We start from the raw sequence: 20353 nt of genomic DNA, 5'->3' as shown, positions 1-20353 counted from the left end.
CGAAAGGATAATTTTCAGTTCGCTTCAAGCACGTGGATTCGCTGACTGATATCCGAATCATATCTCAGACTTGACGCATGATTAAATTAATTATATTTAAATTTAGACAATTTATACTACTTAAATTATATTTAAAATTAAGTACTTGAGTAGAATAATGATGTATCACGTCGCGTTTCAAGGGCTCGGATTCTGCACGTGTAACGTCGCCACGTGTCTGCTTTAACTGGAGTGCGATTAGTCAGCAACTCCTGTTCGAGGCGAGGGACCAGAAACAAGAAATGAAAGAAGAAAGAGTGACCACCGCGAGAAGTATCGATGCTAAGGGTGATGAAACGAGACGCGATTATAAATACATTATATTCGTTTGTCGTTGATCGCCATATCGGAGCGATAGCGCTAGGCTGAGACAACGCCCAGGCAGATCCTTCTATTGTGCGGAACAAATAAGTATACAAGAATTCCAGAAATGTAAATACACGGTGTAATCACACGAATCAATATAAACCGAATTCCAAATTCGAGCTTAGGCGAAAATACCTTCGTATCGGGACTTGTTATAGTTTCAATAGTATTTTTATATATTTTCACAATATTTAAAATTTTTGCAAATTCGGAGAGTAGAAAATTTTTAATGAGTCTGCTGAAGTTCAGGTGGCGAATGAAAAGTTGTGGAACCAGATGAAGAAGCGCGACTGTATAATGTCAAACTTCGTGGAAAAGTGTAATAGCAGAATTTCAGGTAGATGAAAATGAGACGGACACAGAAGATATAAAAAAATGGAAAAGAAAAAGAGAGAGAGAGAGATACAAAAAGAGAAAGAAAACAATTATGTTCAGACCTTTAGACTTGTGTTGCTCGTCTTGTGACGGTTCCTTGTGCGCGTGGATCTTTCCTATCAACAATTCTAGCCGTGAACTATTGCCTTTGAAGAGCATCTTGTCCTTTTCGTTTCCTGATGGTGTTTATTTTGATCTCGGTCTTTAGTTTGTTTACGAATAATCCACGTCACGTGTACAAATTATCAAACTGAACTATCGTCATTGAAGTGTCAATATAGAATCATATATCGTATATAAATCATAAATCATTATCAATATCCAGATTGTAGGTGCTGTTGTTCGGAGTAAGACGAGTTGATTTCGGTACGAAAGCGGCGGCTCAGTGGTCTGAAGAATCAGTCGAGGTCACACAGACGAGATCAATAATACATCTCTGGCTAATATATTAAGACTGACTCTGGTAATAATGAGTATACCAATCCAAGTGTCATTAAAGCGTATCGATTAAAATGTTATGAAACTAAATCGTTTCATAGGTCAATTAACAAACAGCTTTCGATGATCCCGATTTAAGGCACTATAATGTTCTTAATGTTTTTTTCTTTAAATAATTTAATTCTCACCGCACACTACACGTCAAATCTCAAGACACAGGCGAATCTGTTTCTCAAATTCTTGATCGCCACACGTTTATCCAACTCGTTCTCCACGTGCGTGCGTTAGATCGGGGTGCCTCTCGATCACTTCTCAGTTCTCCGTTTCGTGATTTCCGTCGAATAATCAGATACTTGTTGTATCTCAATAATCATCGTCTCCGCGTCGATCTTCTCCGTTGGATCCCATTGGTCTGGATCGCGCGAGTCGGCGATCGATCCACCGTCGATCGCGATGCTCTGAGAACTGCGGGCCTCGTCAGTAGTCGACCCGGTATCTCGGGCGATCTCGAGGCGAGCGCGCGTCGAGGGGGTCCCCGCACCCGTTGACTATTATCACGCGCGATGCAAAGCGACGCACGTATACATGCGCACACATACATGCACACAGGTACGCACGCACGCACACGTACACACGGTCGAAGTTCTCCAACGAAGTGGTGCCGGCAGAAAACGACGGCCAGGAAGAAGGAAAGAGAGGGGACCGTGAAAAGCCGCGCGAGAGAGGCCAGGGAGTCCTCTGGGAAACCAGCCACCGCATTGGACGGTAGGCGGGCTCACACACTAACGAGTACACCCACCTTCGGAGAACCACCGCCACCCGGCACCTATTTAACCTTTCTCGTAACCGGCTCCTCCACCTAATCCTCCATCTCGCACGCGCACGGACCCCGAAGAGGACGCTTAGCGCGCGAACCGAGAGGACCGACTCGATGTACGCGCAACCACGAGGTTGCGGACCCTCTTCTTCGACGACTCTTTCGCGAGGAAGCTTCAAGAAAATAATTCTGATGACGAAGATAGTTTGTTTAAAAGAAAAAATAAAGAAAAAAGATAAACGGTACCGTTCGTCCGTGATGTGACTATATGCTTGTATTAATTAATTTCTCCTATTTATTGTTAGGTCTCCTATTTATTTAAATGGCATCACGAGTGTAATGACCGTCTCGCTCATTGGAACCTCTAAATCGCGTGCAATCGCTTTTTCCGACCCCACTTCTTCGCACCCCCAGCGTTGCGATTCGCGCGAACAATCAAACTCTCCGCTTGTCGAATTCACGGCAATTTCGTACGCAAGGCGACTCGTTACCCGCGGCTAATGCCACAAAAGCGCCGGTCAGGAAACTTTCAACGGGGTATTCAACCACGAAAGAGCGCCGTTACCGTTCGGTTAGCGCCGTAGAAAATGAGTCTCCGCTTTGTACAGAGAAAATCGCTCGCGTAGTACTGATCAAGTTTTGCGAATGGCGTTAGACAAAATGAAGCACATAAAGCGGCATTGAAACCATTTAATTTTATAGACAGACTTCTATTATAAAATATTGTTACCAATAATTTTGCAAAAAAAAACAAACAAATAATTATAATTATTACATAATAATTACATCCACTATTATTCTACGTAATTCCAGTGTTATTGGACGTCGAATAAAGATACGCTTTGCACAGCCTAATTTTTAGCTTTGACAACACTCGGCCGTCACGGGGAGGCTCGTGTTTACGCGACAGGGTTCTCAAGAAGACTTTAAAAAGACGAAGAAGCAGAACGCAGAAGAAAGGAGACAGTCGGGGGTAAAAAAGGCGAATTTCGGTGGTGAAGGGCCCCCCGCGAGTCCTGTGAAATCGCGCGGAATGGATTCTCACACGCGGCTGGAGCTCTGTACCACCTTATGGGGTATGCAACGACGTAGAGCACGGCACCCTATGGGGACCCATAAGGTGCGCGGCCCGTAACTCGTAAAGCCGTGCTCAGGAAGGCGCCAGCGCCCACCCATCGCGATTATTTATCTCATTGCGATCGCGGCATTAGGTGGTCCCTGACGTCTTTCCTCTCTTCCTTTCTTCCCTTTTATTTTTCGCCACCTCCAGCGCTTCGATCGATACGCTGCTTATAATTCCTGCAGCGACGTGTTCATTATTTATATAATACACGCTGCCAAATATTAGAATAAGTTGAGAGACTATTTAATAATTTCTTCAGACAAGTCCTCCCAATTATTCAGATTTCTAAATATAACGAAATATCACGAAAGTCTTCACCCAATTGCCCAGATAAAGTTCCGTTTATGACTTGTCAGTTACAAAAATATTTAATGCCAATAAATAATCTCTCTTGATATTTTCGCTGAAATCGATTTTAGATTTGCTAAAGAATTCTTTAAAAAACGTCTGGTTTTTTTTTAATATTTATACTTTATAAGAGTTTCCCAGAAATTCCCTTTTTTACATTTTTTATACGTCTTTTATTCTTATTTGCTATTCCTAATACAGTTTATACACTTACTTACACTTGCCACTTTAAAAAACGATGAACACTTTGCACAAAAATGAAGAGTCGTTTTAACCGTATTTATTTTAGCTAACTCATAATCTTTTTTTGCGACGCTTTCGTGGTAGATCTGTCATCGACAGTCTAATGACTTTTATAGCTTGCGGTGTCATCGCTCGATCAATTTATCGCCGAAGTGGACCGAATCATGCAAACGAGTTCACTCGATCCTGATCGAGACGAAAACCGTGCGATTTGCCCCACCGAGGCAAAACTGTAAATCGAAACAATAAAAAAGCAAAGAGAGAGAGAGAGAGAGAGATCGGACTTAGAGATTGCCGTCTTAGGTACGCACGTCCGAGCATGCACGAGTTGTTTTGAACTGCGATAATGCCTTTGTCTACGATTGCATCTGTACTCTCACGATTTTAGCCTTAACGACGACGCTCTTCGAGTTCCGTTAAGAGCAATATTCGCGACGCGAAAGAGAAGAGAAAGAGGAATCGCAATTTGTCAAGGAATCGGCCTCGGGGTGCAAGAAAAAAAAGAAGAAGGATCGTTAGACTCGTTAATGAGGATGCGCGATAAGGGCGGCCGGCAATCGTGACCTGCGACGTGGATTCTCCGTAATTCGAGCGACCGAGTCGTTGTAGGAGGCACCTTAATAAGGCGCATGTGCGAGCGAAGACGATGTTGCGAGCGACTCCGCCTACGCCCAGCTCCGTCCGCGTCTCTCGCTCACTCGCGATGCACACGCGTTTTCTCCTTACCGCCGCGCGCGACCACGTTCCCACACGCGCGCTACCACCCACACGCGCACGTTACGCAACGCACGCTCGTCGGCTCCCACCACCGGAGGATGTGCCACGCGCGATTTCATTCATAGCCACGGTGCGATCCGTGCGCGTGTTAGGCGACGTTCACACGCGAAAGACTCTCGTCAATGAATCAGCCGTGATCCGCGTGATCGTTGATTCGTTCGTGGGCCGATTCGCAAAGAAGTTCGTCGTGCGATCGTAGATTTGTATTAGAAAAATTCAAAATAACAGAAATCATTGGCGCGACGAGTGTCAAGATCGCACGTTGTGCATGCGAACATTTTTTTTAGGGCAAGCAGGATGATCAGTTATAGAAAAAATATGTCGAATTCAATTATTATGGGATATAGCGTATTTTTGGGGAAGAGTCAGACTCTCTCCCGAGGTGCGACTCCGTTTCGCTCAGGATTGCGGTTTGCGGTTGAACCAACCCTTATTGCGATGAGAGGTTCCCAGCTCCCAGTAATTTCGCCATCCCTTATGCGAAATCTATTCGATACGTCTTTGATATCGCGCGAGCGATAAGCTATTCCACAACAAGGCGCGTCTCCTTGGCTTGATCTTGGAGACGCAAGGCCGCCGCATCGCTGCATTACCGTTTCGCTATTTGCGGTCGGCAGATCACACGGAAACCGTAGGAATCGCGCCTCGATATTTACGAAGGCCTGTGAGAACGCGAGCGACCAGACCGTACGACGTTCCTTCACGAATTTATTAGATTGAGACTTTCTCACGCGAGCATCTCGGAGGAGATCCGCGGGACGCGGAAGTGGCGCATCGTTTCCGTCGTTCTCATGACTTTCTCGAACGAGTCGGACGAAAAACCGAAATAATTTATTTATTTCAAGAACGAATGTGTGTCGCGAGATGCGCTCTTTGTTTTTGCAGGCTAAGATATATATACAATACTTATTTTTTTAGTTTCACGGTGTATATATAAAATTATGTAAAAAATGAAATAAAAATATAATTATTATAAATATAAATATGTAATGAAATTACTATTTCTTCGCCCTATTTCTCATTATGATTATTGAAAGTTGTCCTTGGACTTTTTCCCCGCGCGCGCGTGACTCATTAACTATCCTCGCTCCCTTGGTGGCCAAGGTAATTGGGGTAGAAACGATAAATTAAACCTGAATGGAGCCGTTTCATTGAAATAACTTCCGACAGTGAAGTAAGTTACACGGCTGGCAGGAAGCGAGCTGACCGGAAGTGCCTCTACTCTCTTAGACGATGCACCCTTGACCGTTTATCTTGGTGGTAGAGAATAGGCGAGGCACCCCGTTCTTAAGTCTTAAGTCGCCGGGTCTTAACCAGCCGGGCTGTAAGACTTTGGATTAGTGGCAGAAGACGGGAAGCTCTTGTCTTCCGGTGTGTTAATTAACACCGGACACTACGTGGTAACGCGTCGAGGAAAGTTTAGAATTATCTAACAATTTGTGTGTCGAGAACGAAAGTCCGATAACACAAGATAAATGGCATGCTATCTTAGGATAAACGTGACTAACAATGAAGTGTGTTATACGTTAGTATAATTTTGCGTAAATGTTTTGCATAAATATAAAAAACTAATAATAATTATACAAATGTAAAAAACATATTATTTTCTAATATCTACACAACGTGTAGACATGTAATAATTAAATTGTTAGGATAATCTAATATATCACAATAATTGTTAATATATAGTTATACATACGCAGCTATTATATATTAAATTATTATTAAGTTATGTTTCTTTCTTGCGTTAGCAGGTGTATATGTAGTGTATGTACAATATTTAGAGAATGATGCTAAATGTATTAGATGGCAAAACGGATTTTACTTCAAGAATTCACCAAGAACTATCATATCACCATGGTCCTTTGGGACGGCTTTTTCAAAGATATTTTAAGAATGACTGGTATATTTTGGAAACCCCCTGTGTGGCGTATCTAATGGAGGATTTACACGATGCTGAGTAAATGATTTTCAGTCCCAACTTGGGAAACTCCAGTAGCGAGCAGATGGACCGCCCATATTGTCTATCAACGCACCTACCGCAAAATTCCCTAATGATTTATTGATTGCCTCCTAGGGTGAAGATTTGCAAGAAAGAACCTTTAGTTCTGGGTCTCTCACAGCTATAGTAGCGAAAGTAAAATAAAAGATTAGTATATTAAAGGCTCAAAATGTTCTATAAACATCAGGGACTCGAGCCGGAAAAATATTTCAGTTATGGTTTAATTAAACTTCAAAATAACTGTTTCGGTTTTGTCAGTTTTGGTTTTTTGACCAGTAAAAAAGCCGCAATCGTAAAAATTACAGTCTTTTCCTGTTATAGTTATATGTGCACGGGGGGAAAGGGGTTTAAAACAATTTTTTTCTATACATTTATTCTATTAAACTGTGTGTAGGTAAGTATATACGTGAAGAGAGAGAAATAAAAATTTAAAATATTATTACATTATTTGACGACAAAAAATCATGAGTATTCTTGGAAAAAAAAGTTATGGAACGGTTTTCAGTTTTGATTCCGGTTCGGTCCAAGTCCCTATTTGTAATGTTACACAATTTTTCAATTAATATAATCAAATTTGCATCAATTTAAGATAGCGCATTCTAAATTTTTAAAGAATCGGAAATGCTAACCAAAATTTTATATTACTTCATCGAGACAGAATACTCGTCTTTAAATTATTTATACATAAAAAATTCCGACTTTACGTTTTTGTGGCAGAACTAATCCACACTACTTCTAGAAAATTGAGCCTTTCAGCATTCTCTTCGTGGTTCGTAAATTTGACCGTACGGTGGTACGTGATACAAACTCATTTATTTTTTCCAAACGTTTCTTTACTCCTGCCAAGACTCACTGGCACCCCGTTCGAACGTACGCATCTTTCCGATGTCTCAGCCCTAAGGGACCCCCTAACTTCTTTTTCGCCGAACGAACGGAACGAAAGCGTATGGTATTGTCGACCACGAAGATGGTCGGGCAGGTGAGCTCTTAATACGTTGTTGGGGGCCTACCCAATATCAAAGCCTACCGCTTTGAGGATCCGTCCCGAGGGATTCGACGCGACCACCGTTCGTCATTAAGGCCCACTGGACCGTTTATTTCCAGCAACGGGCCTGCAGACGCGTCGCTGAAAAACAAACGCTTGGCACCGCCCGTAACCACCTACGATATTACCTGAACTGCACGGGCGTGTCGTAATTTTGATTTCACCGGTTACACCTGGCACATCTCAACGCCAAATTAAAGCGTTAATCAGTCACTTTCGAGCAGGTATTTGCTTTCAACAATTATTTCTAGATCTACCTACGTCCAAAATAATTATAAATTGTTTATTTCTTTTTTCATTCAAATTGTTACGTATTCTTTTTATTTAAGTTGATACATATATAATATGTACGCGACGCGTTTGGATGATTGAAAACATGTAATACTTGCTACTAAAGAGGTTTGATTACTGATCGATTTGAAATCGATTTCTATAACCCAGCGATGCATAACGTTATTTAGTCTCGTATACTATAAATAAAGGGTGGATCAATCACGGCGCGTGCCCTTCAGTCACGCATCGATTGTGGGGATCATCGAGGTACATCAAGGCTGGGACTCACCTGTCCCCTCGAGAGTGGAGTGCGCGTGTATAAGCGAGCAGAAAAAAAAAGCAAAAAAGAAACTGCAGGTAAGAAGACACCTGACAAAGCCGCGCACGATCTATTTCACGAGTAAGTAGCACCTGCAGCCACTGCTGGTCCTCGTGATCGCTGGACCGAAGTTTTCGTCAATATAGTATAGGTACCACCACTCTCGACTCCTCGACATTTTTATTTCTGATGCAATTATAAGATTAGCATTAATTTTTGTGGTTTGTTATCAACAAAGTTCATAAAAATTACAACGAATGTAGTAGATATATAAATCACGCACGTCACAGCAAAAATAAAAAAAACTATATATATATAGGTATTCATTTTTTATCATATAAAATTAAAAAATTCTAAAAATTTGATAAAGAAAATTTAACGTTTGATTAATCGATTTACTTTGATAATTTCATCAAGCAAAATTTTTCACGACGAGAAATTCAGATTCGATGTCGTGAGAAAATTTAATCTGAAGATTTCTTTTCTTGATGTATCAATCAAAGAGATCGAGATCGGAGAAATGAAGGTGAACGTTGGATAAGCAAGGGACTAAATGGATAGACAATTGTTTTCACTCGATATTGTTCCGCGCCTGTTTCTGATTGGACGTCATAAAGCGATATCCGCCGTGATATCGAAATCAAAGTTTCGCAAAGAAAGTTTCGGCAGACTGCCACGGCGAGGAGACTTTCATCTGACTCGGGAAAGTGCTAAACCGCGAGATTTTTAGCTTTTTACTTCTTCTACGGATTACGATAATAAAAAAATTCGAGCGAGCGACCGATTAAATCGACAATAAAACCGCTGCTCTCGCGTTATTTGCCACTAAATTAATATCGGTGGAACTTAATTAAGAATCTTCGGTCTTAAAAATTTTCTTCGTAAATTTCACCTCTCTTTTTCTGCTTTGTAATAAAATAGAAGCCACAAATCCCATTCGCATTGGAAAAATTGTCCTCAAAATCCAGTGAAACCGATAACGGAGTTTATTGAGATAATTCTGTATAATTCTGTTAATTGTCGATTACCTTTATGAACACAAAATTACGTATTATTCCTTATGTTTTCAGATTTTTACGTTTGCTCAAGAGAAATGAGAGTTCAACAGAAACATTCGAAAGTCGAAGGTTAATGAGACGATTATGTCGACTTAAATGTGCCGTAGGTGTGTTAGAACGATACTACTTGTTGCTTCGAGATACATATAGCGCAACGGAGTAACACAACCGCTGATGCCTTGCCTCGAACAAAGAAAAAAAAATATGTTCGCACCCTTCCTGCAAACGTTGCGACAATTTGAAATCGCGTAGATCAGTATAACAATTTTACAACATATACCTTAGATTATATAAGTCGTATATTTTCAATTATTATAATTAAATTTGTGTTAAAATTGTTAATTTAAATCACAAGAATGTATAGGTATAAAAATAAAATCAATATTTTTAGTAATATAGGAGATAATATGCATGTGCGTAAAAGAAACGGGAAAATTACACTATTTTCTATAAAATTGACGTAAAATAAAGATTTTATAAAATGCGGCTTACTGAAGAAAATGAACGCGAACAAGAGAAGTTTAGTAAACGCCAAACATATGAAAAATTAAGCGTCATGTACGAATAAATTATCCCTCGCTTTTACAAATAAACTCCATTAAGTCTGGCTAGGTTCAGGCAATTGCGCAACGATCGGCTGTCGGGAGAGCGCGCGATTCGTGGTAGAATAAAGATGGATCTCGTTAGGCACACTCGCGAGAATGGTGGGTAGATAGGTGCCTCCTCGTGGGTGCCCGAGGCGTCGCGCGTACCTGGATCTCAGATTACAATCTCCCCAGGGGAATGGTGCCAAGATTAAGAGCCCCTCGGTCCTCGAGCAACGCGTGCGCGTGCATACGCTTACAAAACGGAGACGAGACGAAGAGAGCAGCGGTAGGCAGAACGAGGAAGACCGTGTAAAAATAAATGGGGAAGCGGCGAGGGGGGTAGAAGGCGCGAGAAGAAGGCGGTAAAGCGAGGAAGAAAAAAATGAAGGTAATACAGTTGTCAGAACGAGAAGAACAGAGGAAGCTAGAAAGGATTCTAGACGATTTTCGTCGAGGAGAAAGACACCGTGTAATATACTATCATATTTCATTGAGAAAAGATCGACTATATACAAATTGATCGAACTTTTAGATGAAAACACGTCCAGATTTGTTAGGCCCGAAATTTATAGACTCTACATAAATAAATATCACAGAGTATGAATATGAAGACTTCGCAACTTGGGTTTCACACTAAGCAAACGATTCTTGAAAATCAGATGACTACATCTATAATATGTTAAGTAAATCTGGGGTGGAGATATCGATTGACAACCACGGACTCGAGTCAACGAATTCGCTTCGATTGTCAGAGATCGTGGTTTGTCGAAGCTGCGAAGAAGGGAATGGTTTATCTGCGGTTAAGAGCTTATCTATGCGCGAGTCGACGAGCAGGAATGTGAGATCCCAATAGGGCCTTGCGGAGGGTTTTCCTCTCGAATCTTGGAGCCTCGCGGCACGAGCGCAGCAGGTTCTTCAGGTTCCTCGGTTCCCGCACACAGCACGTATTCCCCGGCTCGGCGTATTTGTCCCTGGGTATACGCGTGACATTTTAATCTCCCCGGACCTGCTATTCGCGTCTTTCTCACCGTGTCTCTTTCCATTCCTTACGCTTCGTGTCTCCGCCCTTTCTTTTATTTTACACCACTCTCTTCCTATCTATCCTTTTCCTCTCCTTTCTCTCTTACTTTGATCTTTAACATTGTATCTACGAGAAATCTCTCCAGCTGCGAGGTTATTTTTCAAATTAGATTGGTCTCTTCAAGTATAGATAACTGAAAAACTAAGAAAATCTTATAAAATTGAGTTTAAATATATTTAAGTACTTTATATTTTACAGGATCTTACTCAAATATTCGTAGAATATTTTATCGTTTATATCCCTTGAGACTATAAGAAATACGCGTACCAGTTGACAGTTTTGTTGAAGTAAAATGAATTTAATTTATCAGATTATTTATAAATAAAAAAGTTATAAAGTACACATCATTGTTTATGTATAAAACATGATACTTTTTCGGCAACCAAATAAAACATTAAATATATATAAAAAGCTACGTAGTTAATAAAATAAAAAACAAGTTATAAAAATTTACGACGGTCGTTAATTTGGAGCCGAATTACGCCTATGCCGAATTAGAAGAAAATAGGTATTTTAATCGAGCAGGGGGCAGGAGAAGACGGTGTGGGTGTCAAGAGCAACAACGGGGCGACACCGTCTCCCGTGTCGCTCGACAGGAGGTCCTTGATTCTTGAACTTTATCAGAGAGTCCTAAGACAGAGAGAGAAATAAAGGGAGAGCGGAGAGAAGAGGGCATGGGTATGCGCGTGAGAGTCGACGGCACTAGGACCCGCTTCGTGCTGGACCCCCGCAGGAGCTACGGGGCCTCCCGCTGACCGGTGGTACCATGCTAACTGTCGTGTCATTGTCACGAGCCACACCGCGCAGACATTTATTTGGAGGCCGTCGTATACACGCACAAAGAAACAGACGCACTTCCTCCGTACTTAGTCACGCACGATCGCCGTATGTAGCTGGAGCATCGCACGCACCAACTAGATTTCACTTATAGTTACGTAATCCCGAACGCGTTCGCTCAGGAATCTTTGCGTGTATGACCAAAAATAAAATAATAATCTAGATGGTAAAATACAAACGAGGAGTTAATATAATAAGACAAGGTGACAAAAATATAAAAATGCGAATAATACGTATAGGGTAAAATGTAAATGAGATCACGAGTACTTTCATCCTTAACGCGACATGTCTTCACATGCTTTCACTCTTGATATCACACGATCAAAAATGTTTCGCGTAAATTCAATATGAAATAAAGTTTTAGAGATTTTTCTTGAACCGCGGGTTTTTTGACGAATATTGATACAGAGTCCTATTACGTAAGTCTTGTCGCAACAATTAATCATCCAAGACGAGAATAATACGTCGCATTGCAGAGGGAGAAGCGGTATCTAGAATGAGGAATCCCGAGTGTTGAGGCACCGGCGACGACGTCACGTTTTCCGTGGGAGCAAAGCGAGGAGAATCAGGTGACGAGACAAAGAACACAAGAAAAGTTCCGCGGGCTGAGGTCGGTCGCGGCTGGAGTGTGGGAAGCTCGACTCCGCTCCGCGCTCTTTAACCGATAACCGCGTCTCTCTTCACAATTCTTTGTGAAACAGAAGAGAGTGTAACGCCGCTCGTTTTATTTATTGCCCGATTGAGGTAAAACACTTCGGTAAAAGTGACTTTATTATCCATGTTTTACTTATGGCTCGGGAAACCGCATTAAATCGTAAAAATCGTCATCAACCTCGGTGTCTCCAGAAACCGTTTTAATGAACGAATGACTATTTTACGGTGCTAGACCATCTTGCAATAATCTTGGTAATTTTAACATATGCTATGGAAATAATTAATCAGCAGGTTCTCTATTAATAATAATAGAATAATAAAATAAAGCTGTAACTTATGCTATACTGATATGGGAGAAAGAAGAGTAATATAAATTTTCAAACAACTGCGGCTTACTTAACCTTATGTACGATTACTTAGCTTTATAAATATAAATAGAAAATATTAAGATAAATGGAGTAAAAAATTGAAATAATTATTAGTAATTAATAAATTAATTACCAACGATAACATTTTAAAGACTGCTATTTCTAACGTTTATAGTTAAAATTTGCGTCAGATCTCCGATATAACTTTCACACACACGCACACAATGATACGCTCAAGTCTATATTTATCACTGTCGTGCCGCAAAAGTTGAATTAAGAAATTGACAGTGTCAATTATGCCGGCTGCATGGATCTTCATTCCCATTTTCGACGTCGTCGTCGAAGCCGCGGTTGTAGGATTTCGGTGAGACAGATCGAGGCGGAGCGGCGACGACGAAAACGACGTTGGCGAGGGACGGAGGGGAGGCAGCGCGGGGTGGCGCATATCATCTTAAAGTTTAATTGAGTCTCGATCCCGCGGGGCCGCAGCCCCGAAGCCAATCTTACTCGACGCGGGCCCCGAGGGACCCGGGATACGCCGTTCTGCACCCTCCCGCATACGCCTCTCTCTCGGCTCGTCTACGACGGTCGGCGTTTCATCGTCTCCCGTTGGATTATCCGTAGGTATCTCCTGACGCGAGCTCCTCACAGAAACATTCATCTCAGACCAATCCAGACGATCGAGCACTGACCGATGACTCGGAAGATCGAAGCTCGCGAACTGTCCGAAACTGAAACTGCCGCTGTCCGCGCGCGGGACCGTATCATCGTATTCGTATATATACACGAGTGATAATTTATAATCACGATGAAACGACAATCGTTAATCCGGAGTTCCTATGGCGAGCAGTATTTATAATCGAAAGAGCAACGCGTGTTTCATGCGACAATAAACTTTCCTAAATTAATTCGAGAATAATTTTTAGCATCTTCACGTTTTTAGCAAAACGTGTAGGCATTTGCGAATTCAGAAATAGAATATTTATCTTGATTTCGATAGATTGTAATAAATGAAATGACGTTAATTATGAAACCCGTCAATTCGAAATTGCAGCTCTTGCGCGGTGGATGCAATTAAGGTAATTAAGCGCGACCCAAGATACGCGCCGCGGGTCGGCAAGCGAATCGATAATTCCGGCGGATGTTCTAAAGTTTCCTGGGGACGAAGGAACGCCTGTGGATCCTCGAATCGGGCCGTTTCGCTCCATTTCGCGGCGGTTAATGCCTGCCATTCGGAAGGGCGGTATCGGATGTCCCGCGAGCGGGCGCTCACAAAGGCACGCACGAGGACGAAAATCAGCGCCGCCCTTTCTTAGGGCCCGCCACCCCTTTTCGCCGGATGATTCCCCTCTGCGAGAAGACCACCGCAGTTAGGATTGACAGAGGAGCAAGACGAAGAACGAAGGAGGAAGGGAGGGAAGAGGGAAAGAGAGAGATGACGATTTAGTATAATATAGAATGGATATCCTGTCCAAGGAGAACCGACGGGGCCCGCGGTCTGTGTTGTCCCCTTTATATGCCCGGTATTAGGTGGGGCGTGTAACTCGATATGTTCGCTAGCGAGAGGGTTTAAAACAAAGTATGAGCGCTGTGAAGGGCGAACCCTTCACGACGATGGTGGGATCCTTAAGGGCGCGTATAGCGGTCCTCCCACGAGATGCCTGCGAGCATTCGAAAAAATCGACGAATGACTTTGCCAGATTGTAGAATGTAGAATTAAATCACGACGATTATAATTCAAACGATTTGGATATTATAATTATTAGAACTCGAATTATAATTGATGATAACTCATATAGCACCTTGTCACCGAGGAAAAAAAACTTTATTTAATTCCAGAAATCAAAACTTTTTTCTGAATAATCTATATAAGTGTATGGATATTCTAACTTAAAATTCGACTTTTCCTAACAAGGCAGATTTCTATTTCGACGTATAAAATAATGTTGATCTATAGTAAGAAAAGACGAAGTATCGTAAATTTCGTGAGAGAACGAATGTACGTGTGCCACTACACGAGCGCAGTTCTCGGATTATAGATGCGAGTGTCTTACGAGGGCGGTTTATTGTGGTCCACCCTTTGTACACAATTCTATAAACCGTGACAAGATGATTGGAGTATCTGGTTTCTGCTCCCGCAAGTGAATAAGCACCGTGGGTTAAACATCGAAAAAACATCGCGAACCATGTCGATTTCTTTTCTGATGCCGCAATCGTCGTTCCTAGACGAGGAAGCGATGATATTTCACGGTCTGGACGGGAGCATGCAAGTACAATCACATCAGACGGATTTCATCCGAATAGAGTCCCTATCCTTTTCAAATACAAGAATTCACCCGATGGAACATACAGACATGATACGATACGCGAATTGTAAAATATAGAAATTAAATTTTTTAAAAATATTTAGCATGTTAAAATGTATCAATATCTTTTTCGCGGAACTTGCGCTTGTCAGAAATACCTTGAAGAAACGAGGCGGATATATCGTCCGATTTTGTTGACGAGCGTGTTAGCGTAATACCCGAGATTTGTCGGCGTTTATTCGGCGCCACGACAGAGAGAGCAGGGCTCTCTTCTCTTGTGTCCGTGGTATCGCGCCCGGGCATCATCCCGCGGTATACCCGGGAAGGAGGCGGTGGCCCTCTCGAGGGAGAGATGGTGCACGAAGCGCGGGAAGCCCGGCCAATTGGTGCCCAGGGTGCATTTGTGTCTAATTCAATGCATTATATCTACACCCCCGCCCCCTCGATCCCTGGATATACCCGTCGTTTGGCTAACCAGAGAAACGCTCCCCGCACTCCCCGCCGAAACGCGCATCGATCCGCTCCTTTCGGTGCTGGATTTCGATCTCTTCTATCTCGCACTTCATCTCGACCCTCCGGAATCCGATCCGCGAAGATCTGTCTCGGCGGTTGACTGCGGACGACGGGAAAAGTGACTCTTTCCCAGCGAGGGTGCGCACACGATTAATCAGAATTGCGGCGATAGCCGGAGAGAAGGGCATTAAGATTTAGCAGAGTTTTGTAGTCGGTTCCATAATTATTCTGTGTATGTACGATATAGCGTAAATTTCTATTTTTGTGTGTCCTTTTTTCAACGCTTAAGGGAACAGTAGAATATTAATAAGATACGGACGGTTTCCACTAAGAGTATACGCAGTTTAAAATTCTTGTAAAAATGCTTGCAATTTGTTGCAAAATGCCTCCTCAGCTTATTTCATACGAAATGGTATGTGTAATATACATACAGAAATAAATTTCCATATATATAATAATGCGTAATAATATGTAATAATTCATTGATACATATAATAACCTCATATCGATCAAATGCGATTAAAACTTTGACGATTTATCCTTTACATCTCTAATCGGAATCGTTGAAGATCGTTCTTGTCTTAGACCGAGGTTTCTTGCCTCGGATAAAGTCGGAACGACGGACAGTCGCACGGAAGGAGGACGAGGATCCTCGAAGGATGGCGGCGGTGGGCCAGAGAGGGATCGGACGAGAGCGAGCGGCGATAAGAAGACACCCGCAGGTGTAATTATGATTACCGCAGTGCAGAGAAAGACGGAGTATTGCGGGCGGACGCGTATGGCAGCCGTGGGATCCTGGGAAATAGGAATCCTCGAACGGCACTTTCGCGTCGCCGGCTCCTGCTCTGCTGCCAGTTGGCTACAGCCGACCACCAACAACGCTGTTTTCCGATTGTTGGTCCCCTGGCCTTTTGTCTCCGCCCCTCTCCTCCTCGCTGCTCGATCTCGTTACTTATTTCCGGCCCCTTACGAATTCGCCCGCGACCTAATGGTAATTCCGATCCGTAAGCGAATTCGTCAAATCAAAGATAACGACAATCACGATCTCGTCTCCATGAGAATAGGTCGTTAAATTCCATTAAAAATTTTGGTAACATCTTCAGCTTTGAATACTTATTGAAATATAACCAAAACATACATTATAAAATCACAAGTATAAAATGCAAATAGTGTTCAGTGTTAAATGTAAATTTTTCAAACTTCAGTCTTACGTATAGGACCGCTATCCGGCTCCTATGTGTCATTAATTTAAATTGTCGCCCGTAAATCTTTCTGTTCCATTATTTTGAGAATGCGTGCGCGCAAATACGTAGCTACACACGTATAAGGAGGAGATAGGGAGGACAAGGTGAGGGTGGAGGTCGATGGTTGCCTCTCGGCTGGAGCAGTTAACAGCTGAGTTTTTCCAGCATGGACCCCTCGGGTCCGCGGCACGGCACCCCGAGGTCTCGTTTCGAGACCTATGCTTTATATGTAACCGACCACCCCATTGCCCTCCCACCCCTCTGGACCTTCCCAATCTACTTTCCACCCCTTCAACCAGCCATACCGCCACCTAACGCGATGGTCCTCCTACCGTGGACCATGTGATTCCCATAACGTTTCGCAACCTACTGTGGATGTTCTTACGCGGTGAAGAATGGTCGGGCAAGGGTAGGGGATCCTGGGAAAAATATGTACACTCCGGAAGGTAAATCGGTTGGGATAGATTCAGGTGAGACAAGTAAGAACAGGTGAGAATTGCGGTAAACGAGAACCATATTCTCTCTTTTGTTTAAAAATATAATTTCTGCAACAAAATATTAAAAAATTTCGAGTTAAAAGTCACTTTTTGCTATAGTAAAGAGAATTATTATTCTTAACTATCGTGCAATTCTTTTCGTGTTCCATTTAAATTTTATTGATGATACAGTTTTAAACACGCGAGATATCAAATTGGGAAAATCGAAATGTAATTCTGAATCGACATGATGCAGAGACAGATTCCGCGATAATGATTTAAAACTGCGATAAGACTCGAGAGACGTATTTTCTTGTTATGTAGAACCTACGGTGTGGAAGTTTGATACAAAGTCCGCGCCGGCTTTCCGAGCCTTAAATGTTTCGATGTAACAAACAAAAGTATCGGCCGGTGATCGATCAATCCGCGTTAACGAAAAAATAAACGTATCGCATCCTCGAGCGTACAGCAAGCATGTGACAACTGTGCAACATTCTGCTTCGTATCTTGTCGTCATGATTAAAACCACTTTAAGGTGTTCACACAGTGGCAAAATAAGCGCAGATTTAAAGTAAAAAAAATTAGATTTAAGGAAGAAAGAAAAGCGATACAATTATATTTTGGAACGCACAATTGTTTTCACAGATAGATAAAAATGTGGAAAAAAGGATATTATACTAAAACCTGAAACTCGCTTCGGAAAAGAAAAATGAAAATAATTTTTTTATAATTGGTCTTTATCAATAAAATACGATAATATTCTTATCTTTACGTTCGTTCTTAATTTTACACGTTTATATATTACTGCATTTTCAAATATAATTTATATAAAGAAAAGACCTCAGCATTGAAAGTTATTCGTTTAGCTTTTTATAGTGAAAATGCAAATATAATATAATAGATTTTAATTGCCTTTATTAATAATTTTCTCTTCAAATGTGAAATCCGCGATGTGCATGAGACTTAAAGAATACACGCTTTTTGTAACTCCTTTCTTTCGTGTTCTCGTTCGAGAAGCGAGCCCTTATCTATCATGTTCTCTTTCAATTACGATGCGGAACGTTGAGTCCAAACCGGCGCGGCGCGGCGCGCAGCGGCCTTCGTACTCGCGTATTGCCCGTGTGTGATAACAAAAGAAAAGAACCACGATGAGGCAGGGAGTCCGAGGAAGAAGGATCGGGAGCCGAGTGAAGCGGAGAGGACGACGGGGATACAGAAGAAGGAAGAAGAGGCGAAGAGACAGCGTCGAAGAGAAAAAGGAATGTATATTGAGCGCGGAGAACGAAGTAAAACGAGATCAGGAGGATTCTGAAAAAAAAAGAGAGTCAGGAAGGGAGAACAGAATATTAAGGACATCGCGCGAGGAACGCGATGCAGCGAGTGAGAGAGAGAACTGGCAGAAGGAGAAAGGAAGAAGAGGAAAAGAAGAGCGATGCACACCGAAGCGACGCCGGAGACGTAAGCGAAGCATCGCAAAAGGAGAAGTCGCGAAGACGAAGATGATCGAGAAGATGAAACGGTAGTTTCGTCAACCGTGATTAAACGAAGACACTGACGCCGTGCCATATTTAGTTTGTTGATCGCGATCGCCGCTTCTTGTCTTTCTCATTTTTAAGCGGAAAGTCATGCGTCAACGAACACAAGTCTCTGAATTAAAAACAAAATTAATACATTTCTATTGTGATAGAATCTACGTCAAATTTTTGAAATGAAAATTTGTTTCGTCGAAACACTTTATATCGCATATTAAATATAGCGTAAAAATTTGATTACAGGATTATCGATCTGAGTTATTTAATTTATAATTGGGATGCTAAAAATATTATTTAAAAAAATTGGAATGTTACTTGTAACTGTGACAAATAAATATTATATTTTTGATTAATTAAACTTTCTTTTCGTTCTTCTTATGAACCACGTCATTGCACCCAGGTTTCTCACGAGTTTCAACAGTGCCGAGATTATCTCGTGCTCGCCCATCTCCGCGTGTTTCGCAAGTCGTCGCGGTTTCTTATATCGAATTCGTTGCCGCCCTCAAGAAGAAACATCAAGCAAGAGAAGAAGGGAGAGGAGGTGGAGGAAGAAAGGTACAGAATATGTATGCGAGGCGAAGTTTTAATAACGCGCGCTTCCTCTTCCCTCCGTTACAAGTTGTCCGTTACTGCTTTACGAGCGGATAATTATAGGACGATCCGCGTGCGCGCTAATGCACATGTAGAATTTCTTTCTCGGTGGGCGCCCCTTTCCGCGTTTCGCGTCGCAACGAGGGCGGAAAACGATCAGGCGGCTGACAGGAATGGAACGCCACACGCGGGACGCGCGACATGCTCCGGAGCGGACAATTACGCGGACAGAGTGAACGATAAGATCGGGAAATATTAATGACGTCGCGACGTCAGGATACCGAGCTGGCAGGGTGCAGCATCACCCAGGAGATTGTATAGTCGAGCATGCGGTTTTGTCATCGCGCTTTATTTTGTCATTCCTGCACGTGGCTGATGCGAGAAGATTAATAACAGAATTTTAACAATATTTTTGACATATATTACAACAGTTCAGTAATGCAAAGTATATAATATTTTAGTATCAAGTCTCACTTCTTTGGCAACGAAGATTGCAACGTGCATTTCTATCACGATACGTTACATATGCTTAATGTACTTTTCGAACGGCCAAATAAATTTGTATTGGTTTGCCGCCCTGTAAGAGATTAACGCGTTACACCGCAAAGTTTCACATTCAATTTGCAATTTACAATTGCTTGCAATTACGGCAAGCTAGACGTTTATACAAGTCAATGCTAACGTCGGATCGCCGCATCAGCAATCCGGTCTAGGCGCATCCGGTCGCATGCGTTCCGAGACTGCTTTACTGCAATGCCGGTTTCGAGGCAGCCGCGTCGTTCCGCCAAAGTTTTCTCGTCGGGTAACGCGAATTCAATTAACCCCGCGCGCGTAAGCGTTTCTCTGCGGTCGACACGTGGGCGAGCGCGCATAACGCTGGCATGCATGCGCGCGGTGCATTGCGAGGAGGATGCATGCGCATCTCCAGTTACTGCGCAACG

General features: G+C 42.3%; 1 protein-coding gene across 3 annotated transcripts in view; it reads right to left on the bottom strand.

The window, feature by feature from the left end:
• The window catches only part of L (zinc finger protein Lobe), a 76461-nt gene that overhangs the window by 20621 nt on the left and 35487 nt on the right, over positions 1-20353 (bottom strand). The window contains exon 1 of one of the 3 annotated variants that reach the window (XM_077403823.1): positions 843-2214. The exons of the other annotated variants lie outside the window; for them this stretch is intronic. Within the exon in view, the coding sequence (XP_077259949.1) occupies positions 843-939 (97 nt within the window). The 5' untranslated portion in view covers positions 940-2214. Of the gene's footprint in view, positions 1-842; positions 2215-20353 lie in introns of those variants that run through there. 3 annotated transcript variants of the gene reach the window in all.

This window comes from Temnothorax americanus, unplaced genomic scaffold, assembly GCF_048541705.1.
Source record: "Temnothorax americanus isolate GAGA-0224 unplaced genomic scaffold, ASM4854170v1 Scaffold18, whole genome shotgun sequence".
Taxonomy (NCBI): Eukaryota; Metazoa; Arthropoda; class Insecta; order Hymenoptera; family Formicidae; genus Temnothorax; species Temnothorax americanus.
Note: the sequence above shows the minus strand (reverse complement) of the source record. Positions and strands in the feature narration are given on the sequence as shown.